Genomic DNA, 22,382 nt, shown 5'->3' on the forward strand with positions numbered 1-22,382 from the left:
ACAAGATTTTATCAATGTGTAAAACATGAAAGGAGTGCGAATTATTTGATGAAGCAGTTTTGGTGCACAGGCTATATTTGCAGTTCTATGCATGTATGTGCAGATACATGTACTCGCATATGCCTTCAATGCCTAAACGAAGAAGAATGCTTTAGAATGCTTTAGTTTGCAAATAAATTTATCCCACCACCAACCTTTAGAAATGTCGAATTTATACCTTTCTCTCAAATGCTTATCTGAAATTTTGCGAAATTTGCATAAGGTAACTCTATTTGTGCTCAAATGATCTCCCTTTGAACGACATCAGTACAACGACTCTTGGAATAAAGCTTATATTGATACAGGGGTTTAGTGAGGAGACGACGAGATACAAATACTTTTCAGACTTCAAAAATGCCCTTTGATTTTAAACCCTTCCCAATAGGTTGGTATAAGGTACTTTTTTTCTTCCAGTAAAGAATAATAATTAATTCTATTTGAGGATTACTGATAATACATTCTTATTTTTACAAATAGTACAATGTCAGTAAAGAAAAACAAATTAATTTTTTTAAATACATATTACCATACACTTAGTCAGAAATCTTATATTAAATAAAAAGTAAGATCTTCAGATTACTCAAAAAAGAATATGGAAGTTTTCATCCACTTTGAATGGATTAGATTAGTGAATCTCTCTCTCTCTCTCTCAAGTATACTGTTTTAAATAATTTAATTTTTACAAACTTATTTCGGTTCATTTTTGTTCGGTTAATTAATTAAGTAGTGGCCTCATATCTGACTCGAAAATAACTAAATTGAAATGACTCAATCGAATGTCTTGAATGTAGCATCAACTACGTGATTATGGGACATGTTTTTTTTTATTATTATTATTGAAAAATTGCTTTGCAAGATTCATTGGCCACTGTTGCTTTTTATTGTCCTAGGCTTTCTCATACATTATGGTGACTTACTAAATCCTAAGTCAGAAAAAGCTTTAGAGACAACGTAAACTGATTACATCTTGTATACCGTTGTTAAGAACGTCCTCATACAAAACAGTCCGCATTTTATTTTGTTTATACGAGGGGTGATCAAAAAGTTCGCGAACTAATTGAATAACTTCCTTAAAAGAATTAAAATGAGGTTTCAGTGTTCAAAATTTTTAAAAAGTAGTCCTCTCCGATTTTAATGCACATCTGCCATTGTTCTGCCCATGCGTGAACCACGTGATCCAGGCGGTCACGTGATATGCTTCGTAGCTGTCTGTTCACAGAAGCTAAGAGATTTTTCCGAGTCTTATATTTCTTACCATGCAAGTAATTTTTTATAACAAGAACAGACCATCTGTCAGAAATGGCCAAATCTCGGCAATAGGATGGGTGGATAAGGATATCCCTTCCCAGAATTACCATGGTGACCATCATAATCCGAGTCCTCTGTCTCGAGAGCGTCGTTTATCCAATGTGGAAAAGTATGGGCGCCTTTTCTTTTTTTCATATCTCATATGCTTAAAGTCTAAAGTAAACGATATTTTAGGGATTTAATAATTATATTATTGCTTAAATATTCAACTATTTTTCTTTCTGTAACTTGGCGATCTTTCAAAACAAATTGCTCAACTAAGGTCACACCTTTTTACCGGCTTGCTTTCGCTGGTAAACAGAACAAACCTCATTTTTAACCATCTCCCTGCCTTCAATAAAACATTCAATCCAATTAATGATTGAACTTCTGGTAAGTTTTTTGTCTTCATAAGCCTTATACAAATTATCATATTCTACTGCAAAGGAATTTCCGAGATATACGTTAAACTTTACAGCCGTTCGTTGCTCGAGTACGACTGAGTCAACCATTTTTTGTCACAAGTGACCTACACACTGACGTCATTTTCACATTGTGACGTCACAAACACGGAGGAAAACATTATTTAATGACTGCTATTTATAGAACATGTGTATGACTATATGTGTGCCAAATACCATTCTGATCTGAATTGTGATTTTTTAAATATAGAGATAGTTCGCGAACTTTTTGATCACCCCTCGTACCAACGTCATTCGCATTTTTTTCACTTCACTAGATAAATCTTCTGATGAAGAATATCCCTGGTCAAAACCGGTCAACAAAATAAATTTACTGCTGCATTCTAAAGAAATGTTGGTGATCTGATTTTACAACTTTAGAGTACAGACCCTATTGAATACCGATGGGTATCCACACGTGAGAATTTCAGCAATTTCAACATCAAGGTGTTTGGTTTCCAGTTTTTCTTTGTTTTATATATTTAAAGATAGCCAAAAAATTCCAAAAGTAGGTCACATGGACCTGTAATTTTCAGCTAGCAAACTTTGAGGACCCAAGATGCACCAACTGACTCAGTTTGCTGATTCTAAGCCATTTAATATCTGAAATATTGAAATATAGCCATAAAATTCCAAAAGTAGGTCAAAGTGACCTACTTTTCAGTTGACATACTCCAAGGACCTAAGATGCATTAACTGACAAGGTTTGATGATTTTTAGTCAATTAGTACCTGAAAATATTTAAATATAGTCGTAAAATTCCAAAAGTAGGTCACCGAGTACTATTTTTTAAAATGAAATACTTTGAGACCTTAGGATGTATAAACTGACAAGTTTTGATGATCATAGGCTTCAAAATGGCCAAGATTTGCACAAAGACCAAATTGAATACATTCAGAAATAGGCCATCATGACCTTCTTTTGAGTCATCATGATATGAGGTCCCAAGATGCGTCAACTGACAAGATTTGATGATCCTAGTCCTCAGGGCTCTCCACATATGAAAATTTAACCATGGAGGAAGCTGCGCGAAGGCAAAATGTGACCAAAAACACGAATGCATGTTGGACTTTCTAACCTTCATTTATCAATGATTGGTTTCACAAAACTTTACCACTGTAACACAAAATGTTGAATTAATCGACATTTTTTATGCCAAATAAATAAATAAATAAAAATAAAAAGGATTAGGCCAACTGTAAAATAATGTTTGTTTGCTCTCTCCCGACTTCAAATAAAAAAAAATATGGGTCGTTAGGTAGGTGAGAATTTAACCATGGCGGGCCGCCATGGTAAAACCCCTTGTGGAGAACCCTAAGTCCTTATAGTAAGCAAAATATCAAAGTTTTAACAAAACAATTTTGGTCAACCCTTTTGCCCAAGGCTGATCCTTGAACAATTCTTAATCTACAACATATCCTCATCCTTGTAAGTAAGTTTGGTGATAATATGCCCAGTGGTTCTTTAGAACAAGATTTTTTAGCAACCAGTACTTTTGTTTTTATTTCCCTAATTATCTCCCCTTGTTTAAGGGTCAAATTCCTAGTTTTAGTATAAACAAAAGCCCCTTGGCCAAGAATACTCTGTAACAAAGAACAAGTCTCAGTAAGGCTTATCTGTGGTCCCCGGTTACTCGTCAAATTTCGAACATTTATTAACATTTTTAAAAATTAAATTTTATTATTAACTAATGTCTTCATTATTTGAATCATCATCTAAAAATGTCAAACAATAGATATAGGCAGCATACGAAGCTGCGCGTTGAAGGTAAGGTCCTTTGATTTTCATGAATATCAAAAGAAATCAGTGACAGGTACACACTTCAAAGCTTTCGTAAACACCGAGCACAGGTTTGTTCAGAGTCGAGTTTGAAATATAATGTGCATATTACATGTGTAAAGGTTGAGTGAAAATATCTTTGCTGAACAACCTTGTGCTCTATGTTTTTTAATTAAAAGTATTGTGATTTTGAATCTCTTCGCTGACTTCATTTACATGCGATTAACCTCTTTATGACCTGTTTAGAATCATAACAAGCCACGTGGATTTGTATCGTTACGGGTAAATGCCCCCAGTAATCGTGTTAGTTCTCAGTTGAAACGTACTCAGTTTTATATCGATCAGCATGAACTTGTTTGGTTAATCTTGTTATAGCTTTTTTTGCCAAAGTTCTGTTAATAGAAAATTGTATATGTAGTTGAATGTGAATCTTGAACATATTATTCGTCTTTGAAAAAAAAAAAATCATACCAAGATATTCTTTTTATAGTATCTAATATAAATGTCTCCGCCCATTTCCATGTAATAGAGAAACCGTAGTCTGATCGGGGGAAAATGTTCCGGCATTTTTTAGTGCGATAGGTGTTAAAAATAAGCTTGTATTTTTTGATATGTTTGATTATTCATTATAAATACACAATGTTTTAATTAGAAATACTTCGTTATACACAATGAAAACAAACTAAATACCGTATGCTAATATTTAACCGGTAAACCAAGGATGTAAAAAGGAACCACACTACTATACTTAAGTAGAATACTCCTTTGACAAAAATTGGCCAAGGGGTTCTCGAGATATGGCCCATATTCTACAAAGTTTACGCACACCACACACGTTACCATAGCATTAGCTCTTTGAGCCTTTGGCTCAGAAAAGCTTAAAGGCACCCACGCAAAATTGGAACAAAAACAATTGTCTATTAAAATTTGACAAAGCCTTAATTTTTCCGACATTAATTTTTTTTTTTTTTTTACGAGGGGCATTTGAATATTCTAAGATCTGATTGCTAAAATATTAACCATTCCACGGAAGTTAGTAAGTTAATAAGTTTGATATCATTGAAAAGAGCTGGAAAATGTGCACTTATATTAACGTCATTTTCTAATATTTATGATGTAATAACTCCAAAAATGACGCCAGAATCTCGAATGCTTAGGCATACTGAAAAGTCGCATTTTTTGTCCACTTGAGAACATCGAAATAGTGCATGAAGGTTGAGTAACACTGTAAAAAATAGTATGGTAAATCAGCAATTCCATTTTTTTTGACTTGGTTAATAAGCACAGTAATGTTACCTTAGGCTTTCATAAAAGATTTTTATTTATATGATATAGCTGGATTTTCGGTCTATTATATAGCTCTCCACTATAATAAATAACAGATATTCTATATAAAACTGAAGTGTAACAATGCAGTTTTCCACAAATGTATTTTGAGTATCAGGACTCTTACCGTTTACGAATGAAACTTACAAAAGTCTTCCCCAAAACTTGTTTCTGTGCGTATTTTTTCATATTATTTCAACTTCGGCAATCCAAAACTCACTATTGCTTTTGACTTAAAAAATAAATCCGAGTTTCATTGCTATGTATTATCTTATTTATTTTCCATGATTTAATTTTTTCGAACATATCAAGTAACGGTGGGGTTAGAACTACACCGGCGCCATTTTGGTTTTTACGAGAAAATATAGGACACCCTTAGCTTAACCTCTCTTGATCTTTATTCGTTCCCGCAAAATTAGTTGAAACACCTGACGAATTAATGCCAGCAAATTCTGAAACACCGTCTACTATTCTCCTGTTCTTCGTGACTTTCTCAAAGCAGCGTCATTTTTATCCACTATTTTGCACGAAATTCGATAATATCATGCTATGTTTGACACACTCTTATCTCCATATGATAGACTGAACTCTATGTAAACATTCTTCCAACTGGCAGTTGTGTCCGTTCGCGTGCATCCGAATAATGAACAAAAGTTGACGTCAAAATTTTATGCTAGACATTCGAGATTCTGACGTCATTTTCGGAGTTATTACGTCATAAATATTAAAAAGTGACGTCACGATATGTGTACATTTTTGTGATCTGTCCAATGATGTCAAATTCAGTAATTTACATTAAACGGTTAATATTTTATCAGACAGTTCTCAGAACTTTTCAAATGCCTCTCGTACTTCCCTATTCAGCCGCTATTGTTACAGGTACATTGATGTCAATCTTTTCACCTTCTATGGCTTTACACCTGCACATAAAAACAAGACGTATTTGTGAAATACTGATGCCCCCATGTGACAACTTATGGCGAAGGTTAAAGTTTCTCAAATGCAAGTCAAACTCCAGGTCAAGAGATCATAAATGTTGATACCCAAAGAAAGATCTTGTCTGAGAAATTTGAAAGCCCTAGCTCCAACTGTTCTAAATTTATGGCGAAGGTTAAAGTTTTTTTTAAAAAGTATGTCAAACTCCAAGGTCAAATGGGCCAAGGGAAGGTCTTGTCGCAAGTGATACACATGTTCATGAAATGTGAAAGCCCTAGAACCAAACGTTCACGTTATGGCTAAGGTTAAAGTTTTTTTTAAAAGTACAGTGGCGCCTCATTTATCCGGACGCCTCTGTCCCTAACGAAATCGTCCGGATAAATGAATCGTCCGGATAATTGAATCACTTCTCAAAAAACACTCTCCAAGCATGTATATATGCACATTCTTGTATCAAATGTGGGAGTAGAAAAGAAACTTTTAAATTATTATTTTGGCTTATTGTTTTTATTTTATACTTTTTTAAAAAAGAAATAATTAATTAAAGAAAATATACATTAAAATGTAATTTACACAATAAGACACAAAAAAATGGATAAGCAATTTTTATGCTGAGACCTTTTTCTATTCGCCTTCTCTTTGGCATGTGACTTCATGGGCTAAGTAAATTGTGATCTACTGTTGTTTTATTTCGCCATATATTTTAATTATTGAAGCTCATATGATGTGACAGAACTGTTCAGCATCATCATTGGCAAATGTTCAAATTTAAATTAACCCCGTATATTCTCCGTATATTCATTGCACAGTGTTACTATAAAATTAACTGAACACTGCAAACTAATTCAATCACGAGCAATCAGTGGAAGTACTAAAACATTCAACGTAAACACAAGTCATCTTATGATTATCAATATTTTTTTTTTCTAGACTCTAAGTTTGAATTTCGATCATTAAAATATCACGAAAAACGTAATCGCCAGTTTCATATATTTTTTTTCCTAAAGTAGTGTAGGTTTAAAGCGAGACGGTAGTACATTAAATAGAAAGATATTTCTTCAATTATGTACCCTTCTAAACTGTCTTGTGGAAAAAAAGCGTTTCAAATACGTTTTCGTTTTAAGAAATGGAAAATCGTATTTTAAACTAACGTAATCAACATGATAAACATGATAAAGAGCATAAGAAATCGCTCGTTAATCATTGTTCATTTCATTTAAAACTCTCCCAAATTCTCATGAATTCACCGATGTATATACGGCTAGCAATATGATTTTGAACGGATTATTATTTAATTAATGCATAGTGTAAGCTAAATTCTTCGAGCTTCATAATAGACGTGTGATTTAATTGGGGTAAAGTTAAAACACATGGTAAACATACGCTAATTATAGACGCTGTTGTTTGTAGGTCACGGGTAACCGCCTTCAAACTGCATGGCCAATGTTTTTACAACAATTAACACTACCGCAAGATAAGTGTGAAAAAGTCGTTTCTTGAAAAATTACCGTCCGGATAAACGAGTCATTTTTCAATGAACTATAACGTTTTGTAGTGGAAATCGACCGTCCGGATACGGAACGCGAATTTCCGGATTAATGAGACAAAATAACGTGGAAAAAAATCGGTTCCCAATAAATATCGTCCGGATGGTTAAGCGTCCGGATAAACGCGGCGCCACTGTATGTCAAACTCCAAGGTCAAGGTCATTGCCAAAATTGTTGGTATCCAAAGGAAATTCTTGTCCAAAGGAATGCTCATGTGAAGTATGAAAGCCGTAGCACCATGTTTAAAAGGTATGGCCAAGATTAAAGTTTTTCAAAAGTAGGTCAAACTCCAAGGTCAAGGTCAAAGTGGTTGGTATCCAAAGGAAGGTCTTGTCACAAGGAATACACATGTGAAGGATGAAAGCCCTAGTACCAATCGTTCAAAAGTTATGACCAAGGTTAAAGTTTTTTCAAAAGTAGGTCAAACTCCAAGGTCAAGGTCAAAGTGGTTGGTATCCAAAGAAAGGTCTTGTCACAAAGAGTAAACATGAAATATGAAAGCCATAGCTCCAACCAATCAAAAGTTATAGGCAAGGTTAAAGTTTTTGCGGACAAACAGACAGACAGATGGACGAACAGGGCAAAAACTATATACCCCCGAATCTTCAGGGCATAAAAAAAAAATCAGGACTGTAAGTTGAGCCTATGTTCAATCTCCCATAGCTATCATACAGAAATTGTACAACAATTTTCCATAGGTTATAATCACATCTGACTTTGAAATCATAAACGATGTACCTTTTTTTTAAAAAAATTGATCTGGCACTTAATAAGAATCTTTCTAAAGCCATGGTGTCAGTTTATGAAAATGTTTGGTAATCTGAGATTGTAGTAAAGAGATTACCTGTTATTTCCCTACAGTGATGTACACATTGCAAGCCAACACATTTTCACTCCAGTTTTTCTCAAAATTTTATTTCATATTAAATGCATGTATGAATTGAAATAAAATACAATTTAATATTTCCACACATGATCTGTGTAATTTGTAAATTACAATCTCATACTATCACAAATAAATAACACAAATACTCTTAGAGAAGAGTGACAGTCTTACATGCATGTCTTGTGGGATCAATTCAAGGGTTTTCTCATAAAACAGTTGCCCTACTTAGTGACATTGCTTTAAGTGACCATCAGATCTAATAAGGTAACTAGAACCTTTTGACTTGTATAATATCTTATTAAAAGATTTGATTCCAGAACAAGATCATGACTCATTCAAAGTATATATCCACTGAAGTCATTCTGGTACACTTGATGTAGAGGAACAATGCTAGGAAATGCAAAAACCTTCAATAGTTTTCACATTGTTAAAACCTCAGAGAATGAACTCTCTTACAACCACAGGAGTCATCAAGATAAAAACAAGAGCTGCCATTTATAACTAAGAGATCCTAAGAACAAAGTATCATTTTCGCTTTCCTCTTCCTCTTTTTGATGCTGATAATGGTGATTCTTGGTTGTCTCCATCTAAGCTTCCATTGGCCAGAGTTTTAGCTCTCCTCCTAAAATTAGAGTAATAAATATCATTCAAGTTACTCGAGGTGAGTACAAGCTCACAAAACAACCTTTAAGGACATACGCAACGTACCTTACCTACTGATAATTTTTATGCCCCCGGATCGAAAGATCCCGGGGGTGTATTGTTTTTGTCCTGTCTGTCTGTTTATCTGTTTTCTGTTTGTCTGTCTGTCTGTTGTCAACTTTAACCTTGCCCATAACTTTTGATTGGTTAGAGCTATGACTTTCATATTTCACATGTGTATTCCTTGTGACAAGACCTTTCTTTGGGTACCATCATATTTGACCTTTTGACCTTGACCTTGGAGTTTGACCCACTTTTGCAAAATTTTATGAGACTTTAACCTTGGCCATAACTTATGAGTTGGTGCTTGGGTTTCAAACTTCACATGTGTATTCTTTGTGACAAGGCCTTCCTTTGGATACCAACAACTTTGACCTTTTGACCTTGACCTTGGAGTTTGACCTACTTTTGAAAAACTTTAACCTTGGCCATAACTTTTGAACGGCTGGTGCTTAGGGTTTCAAACTTCACATGTGTATTCCTTGTGACAAGACCTTCCTCTGGATATCAACCACTTTGATCCTTTGACCTTGACCTAGGAGTTTGACCTACTTTTGAAAAACTTTAACCTTGGCCATAACTTTTGAATGGTTGGTGCTAGGGCTTTCATACCTCACATATGTAATCCTTGTGACAAGATCTTCCTTTGGATACCAACCACTTTGACCTTGACCTTGACGTTTGACTTTTATTTTAAAAACTTTAACCTTCGCCATAACTTTTGAACAGTTGTATCTAGGTCTTTCAAATTTCACAGGTGTATTCCTCGAGACAAGACCTTTCTTTGGGTATCAACATTTTTTATCTTTTGGCCTGGATTTTGACTTGCATTTGAAGAAACTTTAACCTTCGCCATAAGCTGCCATACGGGGGCATCAGTGTTTCACAAACACATCTTGTTCAAGATATTCTTGATGTAAAATTATAGTATCATTAGACATTCAGAAAAAAAATCAGCATGCATTGCCGGGGGTTTTGAATAGATATCAAATGATGAAAATTCTTGAATTATTTAAAGAAAAATATACAAAAATTACTAAACATGTACTCTAGATGTTTTTTCATCCACATTTGCTTTAGAGGAGGTTTACAGCACCAAATATAGACATTAAAAGATTAGCATACAGGTCCTTCTCATTTTGGAACTCTTCAACTCTAGGGAGAAAAAAACAATTAAGGAGGCTGAGGGGTCAACAAATTAACCATCAGATATAACTTAATTTTTTAGGTATGATATCTTAAGCTGTCAACTATCATTTGGCAAACAAAAATTTCATACATTTTAGTTTTAAAAATTTGATCATTTTTGTATATCTTTATATGGAGCTCTTCTTCTAAAGGAGATCAATACAGTCTGAAAATGGCCACAACCACCCAGCCCTCTTAAGTTCAAACTATGTTGTGTATGTCCTTAAGTACTTTTATAAATATATTCCTTCTAATATTGGAACTCATCAACTCTCGGGAAAAAAAACAAATTAAGTTCAAACTATGTTGCATATGTCCTTAAGTACTTTTATAAATATATTCCTTCTAATATTGGAACTCATCAACTCTCGGGAAAAAAACCAAATCAAGTTCAAACTATGTTGCATATGTCCTTAAGTACTTTTATAAATATATTCCTTCTAATATTGGAACTCATCAACTCTCGGGAAAAAAAACAAATTAAGTTCAAACTATGTTGCATATGTCCTTAAGTACTTTTATAAATACATGTAAATACCTACTTATGGGTTGCTATACATTTCCCCCAGAACCATCAACTGATCATGATTACCATGGATGTTTATTTCTTTACAAAATGTTCATTTTGTTCTTATTTCCTTTATTTCACATTTGTATTATCTCAGCAGAAGTGGAAAGTAAGTCCTTCATTTCACACATAAACTTAATCCAATTGATGTGCAGACAACATCAAGTTTGAACAAGCTGATAATAGCCAACTATTGCTCTATGAGAAATGAGGCCCTCGATTAAATGAGTTTAAGTTAAACTTTTTCCTTCATGAGAAATGAGCCCCTCTATCAAATGAGGTGAAGTTAAACTTTTTTCCTTGTTTTCCCTCCCAAGACACATCAACAGGCAAGGATAGACAGTCTAGACCTCACAGTGTACACAATATATTACTGGCACAATAAAGCTAACAAGTAGTCAGACAGAAAAGCCTATAGTATAAAAAGGCAGGTTGAGATACAGATACATAACGATATTGAAGAACAAGTAAAAAGTGAAAACAAGCAGAAGACGGTGTTCTTACACATTTGATGGTTTGGTGCTGAACTGGTCTATTTTAAGTTGTTTAGTTGCTGCTCTTTTCCTGCCCTTAACTGGTGAGCTATTTCCTTCTGACTCTGAGTGGAGTTTACTTCGTGTTAGGGTTTTCCTACAAATATAATATAAAATAATTCACACAAGTAAAATTGTCTATATGTGAAAAAAAATTCTTAAAACCATTCAACAATAAATTCTGTGCTCTTAATATCAAGCACATGGCAATTAAATATTCAAAAACTGGTTGTTTTCTATTATTTTGTCATTGTATTTGAACATGTGAATTTAATGCTTAGTGTGAGTTCAGTCAATTTAACATCTGAGCGTTTTCGTCATCTGATATCTCAAGTTACATAACATGGAAAAATTATTTAAAATACCAATTCCATGCCAAGTTTTGTAACAATATAAAGTATAGAGGATGATGAAAACCACTGCACTGATTGCACTATTCACAAAAGGCGAGCACAAGAAGCTGGGTTTACCAACAAAACTGCTATTGAATGACTATGTAATTGTGAGTTACCTTGATGCTGCAGGTGATGAGGTTGATTTTTTGGATGGTGAATGTTTTACAGGTGATGGTTCACTCTCCATACTTATAGGTGATGAGGGATCACTTTCTGAGCTGTCTTTTTTGACTGGTGCTGCCCTGGTCATGAAATATTAGCTTGAGTACTATTGACATGGCTGAACATATTACACAATTGAATAATAAATGTTCAACAACAAATTGTCTAATCAACTTCTATTCTTAAAGAGTTCAGCATCAACCAGAGAAAATTAACTATTATAGTAACTCCTTTTTATTTAGCTCAGATGGTTTATCTTTGATCAAGTTAGTCAATTGTTCTTCTATTTGTCTTCCTGTGCTCTGTTAACTTTTCAAATTCAATTTCAACCAAATTTAGCATAACCTTCCTTGATAACAGGAAAATATTTTGTTGAAAGGAAATTCTATGTCTCATGTAATTTAGGATATATGCCATACCAAAAACATTATTTAATAGATGTTTAAATTGTCTCTTTTGACATATGATTGCATGCATAAAAGACCAATATAAACTACGACTTTTTTGTATTTTTCCTCTTGAAAATAGAAGCTGGAGTTTCTGAAGAAACTGTAGCTCTAATGGTGAGCTCAAAAATAAGATTATCTTAGTATAGTCCACTTGTGTTAAAAGTCTTATCAGAACAAAACTGTAGGAGTAGTGTTTTATAAGAATTCAAAGATTTTTCTATTTCTAGTAACCATGGGAATGTTTTTTTGTCAAAATCAAAAACCCATATATAAATCATTAGGTATAATATAATCTACTTGTGTAACAAATTTATTGAAATTGGACCAAAAGTGAAGGAGTAACATTTCAAAAGAATTTAAATTTTTTTCTCATTATACCTAATTAAGGCAACATTGTTTGTCAATATCATAAATTTTATAAGGTTTGTTACTGGCTGTCTACAGAAATATATTGGGTTGATCAATCCCATCTTAACCATAGATTCCATAATTTGAAAAAAAAATCTTTGCTTGAGATTGAGAAACATACCTTGTACGGCGAGTTTTTTTGACTGGAGATGATTCTTCAGAGGAAGATGGCGCAGGTCTCTTCTGTGTTTTCCCTTTGGGACTGTCTTTAACTGAAGAATGAGAGGTCTTTTTTGAAGCACCGTTGATTTGTTTCAGTTTTGTCACTTTATTATCACTATTTCTCCCCCTGCGTGGGGAGGAATTTGCAGAAGATGAGTTGGAGTTTGTCTGCTTAGGTCTTCCTGGTCTTTTTGGATGATTCACAGTTTGTTCTTGTTCCGAGTTTTCCTCTACATCTGAAGAACTACACTGAACATTGAAATCCTGAGATTCTTTGGAAGAATCTAATTCAGAATCTGTCTTTTTATTTTCAGTCAGATTCTCTTTCTTTGCACTTTTTCTGCCTCGCTTCTTTGGAACACCTGAGACTTGGTTTTCTTCCTGAGAATCTATATTTTCCTTCTTAGAACGAGGTCTTTTTGTTTTTTCTTTGGGACTTTTAACAGGAGATTCCATGTCAACATCAGATTCACTGAAGAACACACAAATAACATTCAATCTACCCATATCTTGTCACCAACGCCCCTTTTATATCAATACACTTTTTTGTAATCTTCCATCTGAAATATCTACACAAGTATTATGAGCTACCCTCTATATTATCCATACATTTATTGCTGTAAATTGCAACAAATTTATAGGCAAACAATTGCTTGGAATTTTTACTTCTTTTATTTTTTAAATGAATTAAAAAGTGCAAAAAAAATTTAGATCATTCAGAAAACAAGCAATTTCATTTTTTTTTGGCAAAATGCACTGGTACAATGTTCTGCAGAAGATGTACATCTCCCTGGTTGAGATATGAATCAGTGAAGTGATGTGTCCTTGTTTACTGATACATGTTTTTTTTTTTTCTTTAAGTATACTGAATTTTTTTAAATTCTGAAATCTTTTAGACTAAAATGTATCTTTCGTACTGCTCCTTCAGATGACCTGGTCTTGAAGTTTGGGGTAATGTATAATTCTTTGTATTTCAAAGGAAAGTCTGCTTTCTAAAAAGCTGAAAACTTAATTATGAAAAGCAAGCAAAAGAAATGAAAACAAGTTATTATAATATATATATAGTTAGACAATTATTTAAATGAATATTAGTTTGACATTCCTTAACTATGAATTTTAATCTTTTAATAATAATTATACAGGAATAACTATTTTGAGCTGTTTTGGAAAATTATTTACTACAATTCTAAATAATAGAATCTTGTGGGAAAAACTGTCAGATGCACAATTTGCTTTTAGAAAAGGGTTATCAAATGTTGACGCGATATTTGTATTATAGTCACTTATTAACAAGTATCTAAGCAAAAAAAGAAAAAGTGTTTATCCTGCTGTTTCATCGATTATCAAAAAGCATTTGACTATAAAGACAAAAGGCCCATGGGCCACAATGCTCACCTGAGTAACTCTGGCCCTGCTGTTCTTCACCTGATCTCCCCCCTTATAATATCTATTGTGGCCCCGTCCTACCCCCAGAGGTCATAATTTGACTAATTTTGAATCTACACAACCCAAGGATGCTTCCACTTAAGTTTCAGCTTTTCTGGCCCAGTGGCAGGGGTCGAAATTAATGGGAAATACTCGCTAAATGCCAATTAAAAACAGAAATTGTGAGTTAAAGGCCTCCTATGGACAATAACTTTTGTGAGTCAAAAAATAAAAACACCTGGTCTTTTAAGATTTTTTTTTTGTATTCCAGGGATGTGCAATTAGCCCCACACCAGGGGCTACCGCTTTTTGGTTTGTGCTAGTGATTTTCTGAACGGAGGTAGCCCTCGGTCGGTAAATCCCTCGGTCTAGTACAAATTAAAATTACCCATGTAATGAAAGGCACTACAGGTATTTTCTTTTTTTCTTTTTCTTTTTTTTTTTTTGCTATTAAGTTCCCAAACAATGAAAAATTTCCAGGCAGCATGCTCCTATAGTTCGTAAATCTCCATATTCTTATCAATTTTGCAGTTCTACCTGACTAGTTTACTTCCAAAAACAATCGTTTTTTTCCCAATCCGAATTTCCTCCATATCTTTGTTTATGGTAAATACATTTTGATATCCCATTAAATTATTTATGGTCACTCAATCAACTAGAGGAAAAGCGTTGTGTGATTTAAAAAAATATATTTCCAGTGTATTTAATGATTTGAGATGAAAATAAATAATCTCCTCAATTTAAATAAGCTAGTCCAATGACCAGAAAAAAGGATAATTTATTCAGATTCATTTTTTAAAATTTTTAATCATAATTATTGATTTATATATATACGATTCAATTTTACTTGTGAAAATTAAACTTTAAGTTTAAAAGAATGACCCTCACTTTTTCAACACTAACCTATTTTACATTTCTTTCAATGTTGGTTAATTCCAATTTACTTTTTCCCTCTACATTTCGGTTAGTAACTTTTTTACTTGGGGCTATAGTGATTTTATTGCTGCCAGTAGTGGGCTAGTGCTGGAATTTTTTAATTGCACATCTCTCTATCCATTCATATTTTGAAGCTTAAGCTAATTTCTTCCTGTGCAAAAGGTCTTGAATAAAACAACCTAAATACTCACAAGGTGTAAATTAGTTTTCTATGAAATTATTCAAATAATTCCTATGTTAATTACTATGAGAAGAAAAATGCTAGTAAAAGTTCAATATTGCTAGTAAAAAAAAATTCCACAAGCTAAAATTTGCTAGTGGTCAAAAAAGTTAATTTCGACCCCTGAGTGGTTCTTGAGAAGAAGATTTTTAAAGATTTTGCCTATATATTTCAATGTAAAACGTTGATTCCCTAATTTGGCCCCACCCTACCCTTTGAACAATTTAGAATCTACACTGCCCCAGAATGCTTCCACATAAGTTTCAGCTTTTCTAGCCAAGTGGTTCTTGAGAAGAAGATTTTAAAAGATTTTTCCTTTATATCTCAATGAAAATTGGATTCCCTATCGTAGCCCTGCCCTACCAAGGATCATAATTTGAATAATTTAGAATCTACACTACCCCAGGATGCTTCCATGTAAGTTTCAGCTTTTCTGGCCCAGTGGGTCTTGAGAAGGAGATTTTTAAAGATATTTTCTACATATTTCAATGTAAAACTTGGATTCCCTATTGTGGCCCCACCCTACTCCCAGGGGTCATGATTTGAACAATTTAAAATCTACAATACCCCAGGATGCTTCCATATACAGTACCTGGCCATAAGTCTGTCATAAAAATGGCTGCCAAAATATCAAAATTCAGAAACCCAATTTTTTTTCTTTAGCGTTGGTATATAAATCACTCTAAACAAGCCGCTGTTGGATAGTTTCTTTCTATAGAGTGTATACAATAATTTAATGATGTCATTTTACAAAAGTGACGTATTATCTGTCAAATAGTTAGCAATTGACAAGATGGCACTAAAGGTAAACAAAAGTCTACCCCAATGAAAAATGCAATAATAACTATGTCTGAGAGTGGATATACCCAACAGGACATTGCTACTATTCTTTCTGTAAGCCAGTCTGGGATTTCCAAGTTTCTTAAGCGATACAAGATGCTTGGATCCAGTGAAAATAAGCATCGAAGCGGACGCCCTAGAAAACTGATGTATGAGGTGATCGTAACTACTTCGATGTGTGAAACTCAACAGACAGCAAATTTTGTCGGAAATAACTGATGAAGTGAACTCAAAATTACTAAGTTCCATTTCTTCATGGATGGTAAGAAGACGATTGCGATTTATTAACTTTACAAGAAGGAAAAAAAACAAGGGAGACTGACAATTCGGTCTGTAAACTGCACACTCCGTGTAAATTGGTGTCGAGTTAAATTACACTTGGCAATGAAACTCAGGTTGTGATTGATCAGAATAAGAGAGTTTACATCTGGAGAAGACCGAACGAAGTACCTGAGTGTTTTGGCATCCGTGGAAATGGAAAGTACTCGGTGATGTTTTGGGGATGCATTACTCATGAAGGAGTCAGAACATTTACAGAAGAAGACGGGAATATTAATTGCCAAAAATACATAAACATTTTGGATACAAATTTATGGCCTGTTATTATGCGTCATTTCCCAAAATGTGACTAGGTATTCCAGGACGATAATGCACCGGTTCACTCCTCTAACGCCACAAAATTATGGAAAACCGTAAATGAAATTAAATGTCTAACTTGGCCATGACAATCTCCAGATATCAATGTAATTGAAAATGTGTGGAGAACCATAAAAATTTGTCTTCAGAGACAGGTACACAATATTCAAAATCGTGAAGACCTCATCATGAAAGTAAAGGAAATATGGCGGTCACTGCCTCAGCACTATATTCAGAGCCTGTACGCTTCAATTCCAAGGCGAATTCGACAAGTTAGTAAATCTAAGGGTCATGCAACTAAATACTAGAGATAAAAGGGTAGGTACTTAATATTTATGGATTTTTTTTCATTTTTGAATATTGCGTTTATGTTGTTCACGTTACCTTACGTCAGCCATTTTATGACAGACTTATGGCCAGGTACTGTAAGTTTCAGCTTTTCTGGCCCAGTGGTTCTTGAGAAGAAGATTTTTAAAGATATTTTCTACGTATTTCAATGTAAAACTTGGATTCCCTATTGTGGCCCAGCCCTACCCCCAGGGGTCATGATTTGAATTTACAATCTACACTTCCCCAGGATGCTTCCACGTAAGTTTCAGCTTTTCTGGCCCAGTGGTTCTTGAGAAGATTTTTTAATGACCCTAACCAGTTTTTGTCTTTTCTTTATTATTTCCCCTTTGAAGGGGGCTTGGCCCTTCATTTGAACAATTTAAACTCCCCTTCACCCAAGGATGCTTTGTACCAAGTTTGGTTAAAATTGGCCCAGTGGTTCTTGAGAAGAAGTTGAAAATGTGAAAAGTTTACAGACGGACGGACAGACAGACGGATGACGGACAATGGGTGATCAGAAAAGCTCACTTGAGCTTTCACCTCAGGTGAGCTAAAAATGCATCCATCTACAAGAGCTATTGTTCCATCTACAGGAGTTACTGTATGTGTACTTAAAAGTGTAGGCTTCATACTTTAGCGGCTTTGGTGCAGACAACTATGTGCTAATTCATGAATACCGCTAAGAAATCTTTTATAAATACAATATATGGCACGGACATGTATACATGTATAGCGCTAATTCATGATTTCTCCAACAACTCCATACCCAGTGATTGCGCTAAATTTTGAATACGCCAATTTATGTATACACATACAGTATCTTTCTTCAAAATATTTTTTTAAGAGAAAAAATATTAATTACATTGATTATAAAAGTTTTTAAATTTCTGTATCAATTAAAAAAACTATATGTTAAGAGATAGAAATACCTCAATCAAAACAGTTTAAAAGAACTGAGTATAAATGTTTTAGGTAAATTATTTTAAGTAATTAATAAAAATATTGCCAATAGAAAATAAAAATAAAACAAGAGCACCATGGGCCACAACGCTCACCTGAGTAACTTTGGCCCTGCTGTTCTTCACCAGACTTTCCCCCATGTAATACACCTATTGTGGTCCCATCCTATCCCAGGGGTCATGATTTTAACAATACTAGAATCTACACTACCCCAGGATACTTCTACATTAGTTTCAGCTTTTCTGGCCCAGTGGTTCTTGAGAAGATTTTTTCTATATATTTCAATGTAAAACTTGGATTCCCTATTGTGGCCCCGCCCTACCCCCGGGGGTCATGATTTTAACAATTTAGAATCTACACTACCCCAAGATGCTTCCACATTAGTTTCAGCTTTTCTGGCCCAGTGGGTCTTGAGAAGAAGATTTTTAAAGATTCTTTTCTACATATTTCAATGTAAAACTTGGATTCCCCATTGTGGCCCCGCCCTACCCCCTGGGGTCATGGTTTTAACAATTTAGAATCTACACTACCCCAAGATAGTTCGGCATTAGTTTCAGCTTTTCTGGCCCAATGGTTCTTGAGAAGATTTTTAAAGATTTTTTCTATATATTTCAATGTAAAACTTGGATTCCCTATTGTGGCCCCGCCCTACCCCCGGGGGTCATGATTTTAAAAATTTAGAATCTACACTACCCCAGGATGCTTCCACATTAGTTTCAGCTTTTCTGGCCCTGTGGTTCTTGAGAAGAAGATTTTTAAAGATTTTTCCTATATATTTCTATGTAAAACATTGATTCCCCATTGTGGCCCCACCCTACCCCCGGGGGTCATGATTTGAACAATTTAGAATCTACACTACCCCAGGATGCTTCCATATAAGTTTCAGCTTTACTGGCCCTGTGGTTCTTGAGAAGAAGATTTTTTACTGACCCCACCCTATTTTTGTCTTCTCTTGATTATCTCCCCTTGTGAGGGGACTTGGCCCTTCATTTGAACAATTTAAATTCCCCTTCACCCAAGGATGCTTTGTTCCAAGTTTGGTCAAAATTGGCCCAGTGGTTCTTGAAAAGAAGTCAAAAATGTGAAAAGTTTACAGACGGACGGACAGACAGACAGCTAGACAGACGGATGGACGACGGACAAAATGTGATCAGAAAAGCTCACTTGAGCCTTTGGCTCAGGTGAGCTAAAAATTGCAATACAGTACAATTCGTTTTTTATCATACCGGTTTTATATCATACTTCTTTTTTTATCATAGATATCTGAAACACAAAACCATTTCTTAATAATTCATTATAAATTTCGTCTGTTATTATCATAGGTAAAAGTATACACTTCGCTTACTAAAATAGAAAATTTCTGTCTGTAATATTTTTTTCACACCTTTTCACTCTTGGGACAATCAACAAAACAAAAGATAACACCTATCTACACCTGTGGTTCATGCACTGTCGCTTGTCTATACACAATGGCTTGATTTTCACTTTGAAATTTGCCGATAGTGAAAGACTGGGGAGATTAGTCACACTTCAGTGCACTTACCTGAGCGATTGACAGGGAGTCTGTTTATTTCATGAAGTACATGACAGGATAACACGAACTCTTTTTTTTCATAACATATTTTCTTCTTATGTTAATCCTGAATTGTACGTTCGAAATAAATACGTTTTACCAAATGTGTTGAAAGTAAATTAAGTGTCAATATTAACCCAAGCTTTCTTACGCTTGGTGTTCTGCATCAATGTTCATAGTTAATTACATTTACAAAACTACCCGATTAATTAAGAAATAATTAAGTGAAATTAACTCTTTCACCAGTCTGTCCAAGCGGCTTTGAATGCATATGCTCATCAGTGTATCAATTAATTTTAATTATATGGCGACATTAAGTGTAAATAGCTAAATTTTTTTATGTCTACTTTGGATGAATAAAAGAAACAATTTGAATGCATGCTTTGTTGCTGTGTTAATTTATTTAATATGTGACTAAAAAAAAAACAAACAAAAAACAAAACATTGGTAATTTGAATTGACCATAAATTGAAAATGAAAGTAGATCAAAATAAACAAGATGGATGCCAAGGGATCTAGAAGATTGAGTTTGAAGAGTATTAAGCTTTATTTAAGTGAATTTATTTATAATAAAAAGTTGAAACAGTAAGTAAATATTGTGAAATGATATGTTAGTTAACTTGTATTTCAAATAAACCTAAAAAATCGAAATTATATGTAAAGTAAGATGTATAATACATCCAATAATTTACACAAACGTCGTACGTCAGCCGTCCGACATGAATTTCAGCCGACTATGGTTATTATAAAAGTCGCTTATTATAAAGTTTTGGCCTGACAAATAAACTATGATAATAAACGAATTGTACTGTATAGCTTAGATTTGATTGAATTGACTATATAATGGTCCTCATTCTTAGTCCCCTATCAGGGAAACCGGAGGGGATTATAGGCTTCCTCCATGTCTGTTCGTCTGTCTGTCTCACTTGGTTTTCCACACTTTTTTCTTGTTTATTTGCAGATATTGAGCTGCTTATTGGTATGTGAGTGTATGTTAATAGGTTACAGCACTGTTTGAAATAACCCTTGGCCCAACCGCCTGAGACGCACAGATTTGCAGCTTGCGAACAAATTTGCATGTATTTATGCCCGGCTGGACCTGTTAAAATTTTCGATTATTAAAATTCATATATTTGATAAATTTCTTTCATATCAACTAATAGTATCTGTAGCAAAGTGTAACAAGCCAAGAGGAAGAATTCATCAGTCTAAAGAATCTGGTTTGAAGTTATGGTGACCTGGTTCCAGTCACATAATCATTAAAAACAAATTTATGAAAGACAATTATTTTCTCGGGCGAGTAGATCTTTGGCAGGGCTGACAACTTTTACTAGCAGTCAGCCCTGCATGTATGGCTAATTTTGCTGTGAGTTTCAAACACTGGTTACAGATCGTTTGAATTACCAAAATTACCAAAATAAAAAACATAAAAGATCCCTACCTTTGCTCTTTTTTGAGTTTCTTGGTCTTTGCTGGTTTAGACGTTTTTTCTCTGGGGGTGTAAGGTAGGGGGTTAACCACTGGTCCTGGACATGCCACTATCTCTGGTTCACTTGAGGCCAATATGGAGTCATGAACACCTTTCCTCTACAATGTCCAGTTTTAAGTTTATTAAAGCCTCCTAATTCTTGAAACTTTAAATTTTTATCTATCATTTCATTTCCTCCAAACAATTAAAAAAAAAACAAAACAAAAACTAGACCTGTCCAAAAGGGACAAATACCCCCCGCTGGGTTTTTCAGAGAAGGTACCAAATCACTAATGTTTTCTAGATGTGAGAGGTGTTCACAATTTGCTTAAACATTTAGAGTGAAAATTTAATTACTCATATTTTTTTTTAATGAATGAAACTAAGGTGCAGCCTAATAAAACATCAATACTAGTAACTACAGTGTTTTATATTACATTGAAAAAATAGTTTGCAACTATCTGTCATCTTTGTGAGACATGACACTCTGCAAATTGATTGTTGCAAAAAAAATATCATAATTAATTACACAAAATCAAATTGATCTTAATACCTTTATATCAAACTCATTTTAAAATAAAAGGCTGGTTCCAGTAACTATGTATTTTGACAGACATAAATTACAATTAAGAGACTTAAACAACAGAGATCTTTATTTCTTTCTGCCCATTTCCCAGGAGATATAGATAAGACCTGCTTGATCAGAGATGCCCCAACAGCCCTGAGCTCATTAATTAATCTTTAACTGGATGATGTCCACTCATTACTCCCAAGGGACAAATGGATTTACACTATCTGCTGTGTAATGTAAAAACTGTTTTTGATACTTTGTGATTTTTTTTTTTAGTTCTAACGAGTAGTTTTAAGCTGTAGTTCACATTTTTGTACAGATGTTCTAGATTCTATGTCTCAAACCTTAGACATGAACCTGAAATGACTAAGTCAATAAAAATGAAAAGAAAAAACACCTGTAAAATGCAGAAAAATTATCAAATAATGTTGAAAATACCAGGTGCACATCTTCATATGGTAAATGATAAGTGTACAAATTTTCATGCAAATCTATGCAATAGTCTCTGGGAACAGATCCAGACAAAACCACATAATAAAAATGAAAAAACACCTGTAAAATGCAAAAAAATTATCCAATCATGATGAAAATACCA

The 22,382-nt window shown here is 34.1% G+C and overlaps 1 protein-coding gene and 1 long non-coding RNA gene across 3 annotated transcripts in view; one reads left to right on the top strand and one right to left on the bottom strand.

Annotated features, from left to right (window-relative positions):
• LOC133192086 (uncharacterized) overlaps window positions 1-22,382 on the top strand; it is a 427,629-nt gene that overhangs the window by 111,899 nt on the left and 293,348 nt on the right. The gene's annotated exons all lie outside the window — the stretch shown is intronic.
• LOC133192067 (sister chromatid cohesion protein PDS5 homolog B-like) overlaps window positions 8,270-22,382 on the bottom strand; it is a 63,930-nt gene continuing 49,817 nt past the window's right edge. The window contains exons 29-33 of the mRNA XM_061327910.1: window positions 21,190-21,335; window positions 12,788-13,300; window positions 11,764-11,889; window positions 11,224-11,349; window positions 8,270-8,883 (exon numbers count right to left, since the gene is read on the bottom strand). Coding sequence (XP_061183894.1) covers window positions 8,787-8,883; window positions 11,224-11,349; window positions 11,764-11,889; window positions 12,788-13,300; window positions 21,190-21,335 — 1,008 coding nt within the window. The 3' untranslated portion in view covers window positions 8,270-8,786. The remainder of the gene's footprint in view (window positions 8,884-11,223; window positions 11,350-11,763; window positions 11,890-12,787; window positions 13,301-21,189; window positions 21,336-22,382) is intronic.

Source organism: Saccostrea echinata, unplaced genomic scaffold (genome assembly GCF_033153115.1).
Source record: "Saccostrea echinata isolate AGI-Se365-2 ecotype Australia unplaced genomic scaffold, CSIRO_AGI_Sech_v1 ptg000025l, whole genome shotgun sequence".
NCBI classification, from domain to species: Eukaryota; Metazoa; Mollusca; class Bivalvia; order Ostreida; family Ostreidae; genus Saccostrea; species Saccostrea echinata.